The 8,700-nt window shown below is 41.9% G+C and overlaps 1 protein-coding gene across 1 annotated transcript; it reads left to right on the forward strand.

Moving 5' to 3' along the window:
- Nucleotides 1–1,940: 1,940 nt before the first annotated feature.
- On the forward strand, nucleotides 1,941–6,890 carry irf6 (interferon regulatory factor 6). The gene is made up of 8 exons (XM_005741400.1): nucleotides 1,941–2,064; nucleotides 2,400–2,578; nucleotides 3,310–3,505; nucleotides 3,595–3,693; nucleotides 3,786–4,046; nucleotides 4,534–4,926; nucleotides 5,128–5,246; nucleotides 5,494–6,890. The coding sequence occupies exons 2-8, from the start codon at nucleotides 2,405–2,407 to the stop codon at nucleotides 5,722–5,724; spliced, it is 1,473 nt and encodes a 490-aa protein (XP_005741457.1). The 5' UTR covers nucleotides 1,941–2,064; nucleotides 2,400–2,404; the 3' UTR covers nucleotides 5,725–6,890.
- Nucleotides 6,891–8,700: the final 1,810 nt, after the last annotated feature.

Raw genomic sequence — 8,700 nt, forward strand, 5'->3', positions numbered from 1 at the left:
TGAAGCACCGCAGCAATTTCCTAATGTTGTAAACCTGCTCAACATTTGGCAATAAAACCCTTTCTGATTCTGATTCTGATTCTAATTCATCATGTGAATCCAAAATGCTGACTTTATCTAATTTGCAGTAATTACATGCAACTTTTCCATGTAATTTTGAACAGTTTTTAAATTTTCATTTTAATGGAATCCGGTAGAATGAAATACTTGATTGGTACATTCAGTTTATACCAAGCAGGATGTCCTTAATGATTATTTATGTGAATGAATAAACATTTTATTTAATATATTTCCATTGCATTTTACTCACACATACTCCGGCCAGTGTTTTTGTTAAATCTATTATCCAACATGCAGAAAAATGCAGCATTTCATTGAAACGTGCAAACATACATTGTAAAAACAGTATCTAAGGCAAAAATGAATTTGGACAGTTCTCTTAAGCTTGGAAGTCAGTATTTGGCATGATGATTTTCATATGAACACCCTCTTTTACGCAAGCTGTTTTGTAATTTTTAACTAGTCTTCAGACTGTTGTACCTCTCTCCTCACACCATACCCACACTCAACATGATTTGAACCAAGAATTTCAAATTTGGATTCCTCACATCATAACAGCTGTTGCCACTGACTTTCACTGAATTCCAGTTCTTGTGTAATTTGGATTTCAGTGAACAGGAGACGGATCAACTGAAGAGTCAAATTCATCCCTCAGGTCCTGTGTCATGTCTTTTTTTTTACTTATTTCTTGTGGACATGACTTTAAGGTACTGTTCATCTGATGTAGATAGTTGTTGGGTTTTTTTTATTGTTGGCATTTTTTATAGATTCAACTAAAGAAATTGGAACAAATTATGTGTTTTTGCAGCAGGCTGCTAGTAACTAAGTAGCTAAAGGTACAATTTAGAACACATTGCTGCATCTATTCCCAATTTCCACTTCTACATATAAAGAAATGAGTGATTGCGCATGACTTTTGCTTGTATCTCAGTTCTTGGAGTGCCTCCCACTATTTTATCTATGAAATCATCTATTAAACCCTTTGCAGCCCCTGAGGTCACATTTATGTTGGGAGAAACTGGAAACATCTGTTAACCGAACTGGATCAGACAGATCGTGATGATACTGCAGGCAGTTGGCAGTAAACTGACCCTATCGCCCCAAGCAAAAGAAAACCAAAAAAACCCCACAATTAGCATCACACAGGAAGCAACAAGCACATGATGTATGCTGTGCCAACACCGGGAAAAATCACAAAAGCGGGCCAAGTGACACGCTTTCTGCAGTCCATGAGCAGTTTCAGGGAGTGGTTTGTTATTGTCGGCCTGTTTTTGGCTCCTAATGGTGATAGGATCATCATCAACCGTCCACTTGTCTGGAGCAAACTCATTGTGTGCATTGTTTTGTTTTGTTTTTTTCGTCGAAACGCCTCCTTTTCCTGCCAGCTGAGTCATGTCACACCGGTCGCGCGTTTCTTAGCTAAACAAAGCAAGTGTGTGAGTATAAAAAAATAAGCATGTAAAGCTGACAGGACACAATTAGTTTAAGTGTTCTCAAAAAGGCCAGCTTTATATTAATTGTCCCAAAAAGCACGGTGTATCTCGTTCTATTTATTTATTGATATATTATAAATAAATATCAAAAGGAATGTAGAGTATCCAAATTACGAATCTGATCAAATAAATTCCTAAAGGACAAAAATAAAAAATGTCGTTCTCGTCGAGATAAGCTGAGATATTCGTGGAAAAATAAAGTGCCCTGTCCACATGCTTGGTGAAAAACGATCACCCAGCTGCTCAGAAAAGGTGTGCCGCCGGTGTGACGTCACACTCCTACCTGAGTTTCGGTGTGGAAAGGGAAGGACCAAAGGAGTGACGAACATCAGCCATTCTGAGCTCCAGCTCTCCGCCTGTCGTTGTTATTAGTCGCCTTTCGTCGAACCGGTAATCGGTGAGTTCGCTTCGAGGGGAGATTGGTGGGGAGTTTGGACCCACCGAAGCGCTGTTATTTCCAGCTGCTGGTTAACAGGCCGACGAGATCGCCAACTTCCTGCTTTGCCCACAGGTATGTGTGTCGTCTTTTGTTTTCGTGTTTGCTTGCGTCGGGTGTTTGATTTTTGGACTGGATTGGACTGACACACAGATACTGGACTTCACATATTATTTAAACACACCGTGCAAAATCGTCATATAAGGCCTAGTCTGTAAGTAATCTGGCAAACAACTGAAAGGTCGCTCCGTCTGCCAGAGCTGAAGTCCAGCAGCTCTAAAATGTTTGTTTCCCCCTGATAAGTGCTGCAGCGTTGTTTGCCGTGGGGTGCACTAAAGATCATGGGGGGGTGTGGGGGGGTTATTAAGACTTCTGAGGGTGGACTGATTTCACTTGGATTTTCTCGGCAGTGAGGATGGCAGTCACCCCTCGGCGTGTCCGCCTGAAGCCCTGGCTGGTCGCGCAGGTGGAAAGCGGGCGATACCCGGGATTGACGTGGCTTGACCGTGAGAACATGCGCTTCAGGATCCCATGGAAACACGCCACACGGCACACACCCCAGCACGAGGATGAGGACACCATCTTTAAGGTAAAGATTCACTAACAGAGGGGTGTCTGCCTGTGTGTGTGACTTTATTCCTTATACCTGATCAGAACTTGTACTTCTGCAGAGACAGTGAGGAGGTTTAAGCAGGGGTTATGCTAATTCATTACTGGTTAATATCCTTTTAAAAAATACCCTCTAATAATAATAATAATAATAATAATAATGTTATTATTATTATTATTGTTATTATTATTATTATTAGTATTATTATTATTATTATTATTATTACGTAGGACTTTTAATAAAACGTCTGGCTTTGCAGCCCAGTTATATTTTGTTTTTCTGGGTCATGTTGAATGAAACTTTATGTAGGTGTTTTATTTTATTGTTCTTCTGGAAACCTACCAAATTAAACAGGAGAGGCATAAAGGGAAAGGTTGTGGCTCATGAGGTTGTTTTCTTTTCTTTAAAAAAAGTAAACTTTTTTTAAAGAAAAGAAAACAGAATTTAATCAGCATAAACTTTGTTGTGACGAGGTGTGTGTACCTCGTGAAAAATTGAGCCTCTGGGCTTGAGTCTTTTCATTCTGACATAGCTGTGAATACATTATACAGCTGTTTCCTGACAAACATGCTGACCCAGCATCACTCAGTAAATAAAGAACACTGGTTTTATTTTTATTTTTTTTTAAAGTGAGTGCATGCTGTGCATAAATAGAAATTAAAATAACTGTGTAATACTGATCCCTTCATTTGGTCTAAATATTCCCCCAGGCATGGGCTGTGGAGACCGGAAAGTTCCAGGAGGGAGTTGACGAACCTGATCCTGCAAAGTGGAAAGCTCAGCTTCGATGTGCCCTGAACAAAAGCAGAGAATTCAACCTCGTCTATGACGGCACCAAAGAGATCCCCATGAATCCTTGGAAGATATATGATGTCTGTGACATCCCTCAGCCCCTCAGCAACCACGGTAAATGAGAGCTCTTTAATGCGGCTCGCTCTCGTCTTTCTTCGTTCATCTTTAATTTTGCAGTATTTGCCACCTCCCTCACTCCGCAGGCTCTTCAGATGCTGGCCCCTGGACACCCGGGGATGATGATGGTCTTGAGGAAGATATTCCAGATACTCCAGAGTCTCTGCCTCCATACCCATCTAATGGTGAACTGCTTTGTCTAAAAACATTACACCTGTTTCTGCAATGTCCAGTTTGATTGCTTATTAACAGTAAATGAATTATTTTCTTCGTGTAGGCACCCCCTCTCCTCTCATTATGTGGTCTCCGATGGGTTCTGAGTCATCCATGCAGCCTCCCAGCTGTCCCCCATCAAACGAGGTCTGGCCCAAAGAGGAGCCTGTTAAACCCTGGCCTAAAGAGGAGCCCGTGGATGTGGAGATGCAGCAAACGACACACGACATGCCCCCAGTTACTCTGCCCGATCCGTCTTTGCAGCCCCCTCCCCTGCCCGACGGCTTGTTTGCCTCTCCCGAAATGTGGATCAGTTCCCTTCCAAGTGAGTGTGAACTGTTGCTAAGACACGAGTCTTGCACCTGCTTGCTTGGCAGACTTCAACTTAAAATAACAATTTGAGCTTTTTGTTGTGGCAGGCTGAGGTGTAGGGGATACCTGCTGTAGCTCCCCAAGTGCAGTTGAACTTCATGACATTTGATTGGTTTAAATTAGGAAAATATAACATCAGAAAACCTCTTCTCTAGACAGCAATACTTGCTGGTTTTATAAAAAGATAGTTTCAACTCCTCTGCTTTAAGCTTGAAGATGTCACTATTCCTGTTGTTGTTTTTAAATAAACAGAACTTTTTATTAATTAATTGCGAATATGTGTCCAGTATGTGCACCATGGTCGTAAAATTGAAGTTTCTGCTTCCCTGTGACCTCTCCTTTTTCAAAAATTAAGCTTAGTTCTTTTTCTGTTTTTACCTAAAATATAGTTTTATTGCATTTTCCTTTTTAACACGCTTCCACCTTCATCTCTGACCCAGTGACAGACCTGGAGGTGCAGTTTCTTTACAGAGGGAAGGAGATGTGTCCTACAGCGACAGTCAGCAACCCGCTAGGCTGCAGGCTGTTCTACGGAGACCTCGGGCCCATGGTCAATCAGGAAGAGCTGTTCGGCCCAGTGAACCTGGAACAGCTACGCTTTCCGACCACGGAGCACATCACCAATGACAAGCAGAGGGTCTTCACTAACCGCCTTCTGGACGTGATGGACAGAGGTCTGATCCTGGAGGTCAGCGGCCACGATATCTACGCAGTCCGTCTCTGTCAGTGCAAGGTGTACTGGTCTGGCCCCTGCGCTCCAAATCCAGCTGCTCCGAATCTCATAGAGCGGCAGAGGAAGGTCAAACTGTTCTGTCTTGAGTCTTTTCTCGCTGGTATGTATTAATGTCACTTCTTTTTAATAAATGAGATACAATGTGTAGTTAAGCATCTTTACACTGACAAAAATGGGAGTTTCAGCGGTTTGGCCCATGCCTTAAGATCAAGGTGGGCTGCATGTGGCCTGCAAAATGAGTTTGAGCACCTGTGGAAAAGCATTTTTTTATAAATATATATTTTTTTTGTTTGCTGTGCAGGTGTGATAGCTCAACAGCGTGGCCAGGCACCAATCACTCCTGACTATGAGATCAATCTGTGTTTCGGGGAGGAGTGGCCAGATGGAAGACCCAAGGAGAGGAAACTTATCATGGTCCAGGTAAAGAAATGTGTAACATAATTTAATGGTCATCAAAGGACGATGGAGTCGTGTCATCGCAGCACGCAGAAATAATTTTTGAGTCTTTTTGCCTATAAAATGTCACTAAGTAATAAAAAATGACAGCCAAAAGTTTAAAGAATCTTAAGAAACCAAAGATGATAAGTGTTCTATCTTGGAATTTTTAAACAAATAAGCTTGCAAAGTGTCTTTTCCCAACACTTAACGGCCCTCTTTCACCCTGCAGGTCATTCCAGTGGTGGCCCGAATGATAAGCGAGATGTTTTCTAGCGACAACACGCGATCGCTTGACAGCGGCAGCATCCGCCTCCAGATTTCCATCCCAGACATCAAGGATAACATTGTGACCCACCTAAAGCAGCTTTACTGCCTGCTACAGACCCACCAGGGCCCGGAAAACTGGGCATTGCCGCCTGGCTCAGCCCTGAACATCCCCCCGGCACTGCAGACTCAGTGAAACACGTAAACCTGTGAACTAATAATCACCGATCAGCCGCAACATTAAAACCACATGCCTTATGTACAGTGTAGGTCTCTGTTGTGCCACGTAAACAGCTCTTGCTCGTTGGGAAATGTACAGGCGATGTCTGGGTGTGTCCTGGGATGTTGGAACTGCGTTCTTTGTGTCCTGTGTCAACTCCATGGGCTCTTTAACGTTACTCGAGTGGTTTTTAAGCACTTTCCACTGAGTCATTGCCAAAGTAATGTAGTATTGTGTATAGAACAACCTTTAGGGGGGAGGTACACGTCAAAGTAAGATGAACGGGCTGAATGATTCCCAGCAGACTGTTGCATTGTAGCAATGATGTCATTCACATCAGCTGTCAGTGGTTTTAATGTTGTCTCATCGGTGTTTATCTACACTACACTTCATCTGACGGTTACCTACTGTAAGCAGGGAACTGCTTACAATCATATTCAGAAGTGTACTCAATACTGTAGGATTTATACCCTTTTCAAATTTTCTCTAGTATAAATGTGCCGTGTTTGTGCTTTTCTCTATATAAAAGTTGTGCCTTGAAGCCTGCATTACTCAATATCTGCAGAAACCACAGACCGATGCTGTGGCTTCACTGGCCAAAGTCCTGCTTGTTGCAAGGCAACATTTAACAGAGTTAATGAGTTACAGATATCACGCTGTGCCTTATTTATCCTGAAAGGGTCCTAGAGCCTGCTATTCATGAGGGGCAGAATGCTTTTTATGGTTTTCAGTTTAAATATTTTGAAGCTACGTGTTTAGCACGAGATTTATAGATTTTGGAAAAATAGATAAATGTGAATTAAAGTTTGGATTAATAGATTTTTCTACAGTTCATGCATGACTACACAGTTCAGTGGTGCCCAGCTACTTGAGATCGGTGTGGAAAAAAAATCTTTTTTTTTTTGTATGTATGAGTTTCGTGGTCAGCTGGCCCATAGTTTCTGTGGTTTTTCTATTTACTCTTATAGGATAGTTTCCATATCTTTTGTTTCATTGTACTAAACAATACTGAGTAATGGGTTTGTTCTGAAATGGATGCTGCTGCTGCACTTTGGGTCTGAATTGTTTTATGGCTTGTTGAACGTAACTGTATTTAGCCTGTGATCGCGTGTTTATTTTATCAATAAAAGCGTGACTGTGAATTTGTGTGAAATCCTTTCAAAAATACAAATTATGCTCGTCTTTGAGCCATAAGCGTAAAATGCACTTTATTAGTTCCATGATGTCATCACTCGGCTGCTGCAGATGTGTCAGCTGCACATCAACGATATGGATCTCCTGCTCTGTCACATCCCAACCGTGCTCTGTTGGATTTGGATCTGTGGACTGTGAGTACAGTGAGCATAGATCCTCACAGACCTCTGAAGAGGTCATGCATATGTACTCAGTACTTTGTTTGGGCCCCTTTTGCATGAATTACTGCATCAATGCAGCATGGCATGGATGCTATCAGCCTGTGGTACTGCTGAGGTGTTATGGAAGACCAGGATGCTTCAATAGCGGCCGTCAGCTCTTCTGCATTGTTCAGTCTCATGTCTCTCATCTTTCTCTTGGCAGTGCCCCTATAGGGTTCAGGTCAGATGAGTTTGCTGGCCAATCAAGCATAGTAATCCAATGGTCATTGAACCAGGTTTTGGTACTTTTGGCAGTGTGGGCAGGTGCCAAGTCCTGGTGGAAAATTAAGTCAGCATCTCCATAAAGCTCGTCTGCGGAAGGAAGCATGAAGTACTCCAAAATGTCCTGGTAGACGGCTGCGTTGACTCTGGACTTAATAAATCACAGTGGATCAGCAACAGCCAGATGACAGGGCTCCCCAAATCAACACAGACTGGAAAATACAGACTGGATTGTGTGCCTCTCCATTCTTCCTCCAGACTCTGGGACCTTGGTTTCCAAATGAGATGCAAAATTTGCTCTCATCAGAAAAGAGGCCTTTGGACCACTGAGCAACAGACCAGCTCTTTTTTTCTTTATCCCAGGTAAGATGCTTTTGATATTTGTTGTTGAGTTCTTCCACACTTTTCCCTTCCACATAACTTTCTATTAATGTGCTTTGATACAGCACTTTGGAAACATCCAGCTTCTTTTGCAATTACCTTTTGGGGCTTTCCCTTCTTATGGAGGGTGTCAATGATGGTTTTTCTGGTCAGCAGTCTTCCCACTGAACCAGACTGAGAGACCATTTAAAGCAGGGGTGTCCAATCCCAGTCCTCGAGAGCTACCGTCCTGCAGGTTTTAGATGCATCCTTGTTTTGACACACCTGAATCAAATGAATGGCTTGTTATCAGGCCTTTGCCAAACTTGATGGATGGCATGCTGAAGAGGTAATCAAACCATTAGGGATGCATAAAAACTGCAGGACAGTAGCTCTCGAGGACTAGGATTGGGCACCCCTGATTTAAAGGCTCAGGAACCCTTTGCAGGTGTTTTGGATTAATTAACTAATTAGAGTGTGACACTTTGAGCCTACAATATTGAACCTTTTCACAATATTTACATTTTCTGAGCTTTTGAATTTGGAGTTTTCATAAGCTGTAAGCCATAGTCATCAAAATCATAACAAATAAAGGCTTGAAATATCTCTCTTTGCCAATCGATATCATATTTTTTTTCACCTTTTAAGTTGAGCTACTGAAATAAATGAAGTTTTGCATGATATTCAAATTTTTCAAATTGCATCTGTATAGTGTTCACAGTATATAAATACATATCTATTAAATCACCTTTTTCAACCTATTCTGATATTCAGTGTGAACTTCAGCATGTTATCGTGATCATGTGTAAATATCTCATAGACGTAGGCTGCCGGGGGATTCCCATGATGCATTGAGTTTTTCCTTTCCAGTCACCTTTCTCACTCACTATGTGTTAACAGACCTCTCTGCATTAAATCATATCTGTTATTAACCTCTGTCTCTCTTCCACAGCATGTCTTTTATCCTGTCTTCCTT

Source organism: Pundamilia nyererei, unplaced genomic scaffold, assembly GCF_000239375.1.
Source record: "Pundamilia nyererei isolate P.nyererei 1_Seehausen unplaced genomic scaffold, PunNye1.0 scaffold00110, whole genome shotgun sequence".
Taxonomy (NCBI): domain Eukaryota; kingdom Metazoa; phylum Chordata; class Actinopteri; order Cichliformes; family Cichlidae; genus Pundamilia; species Pundamilia nyererei.

Excerpts from the sequence above, each read along its gene's own strand:
- irf6 (XM_005741400.1), top strand. The coding sequence starts at position 2,405 with ATGGCAGTCACCCCTCGGCGTGTCCGCCTGAAGCCCTGGCTGGTCGCG. Across the intron at positions 3,506-3,594 it reads TCAGCCCCTCAGCAACCACG|GCTCTTCAGATGCTGGCCCC; the intron begins GTAAATGAGAGC and ends CTCACTCCGCAG. Across the intron at positions 4,047-4,533 it reads GTGGATCAGTTCCCTTCCAA|TGACAGACCTGGAGGTGCAG; the intron begins GTGAGTGTGAAC and ends TCTCTGACCCAG.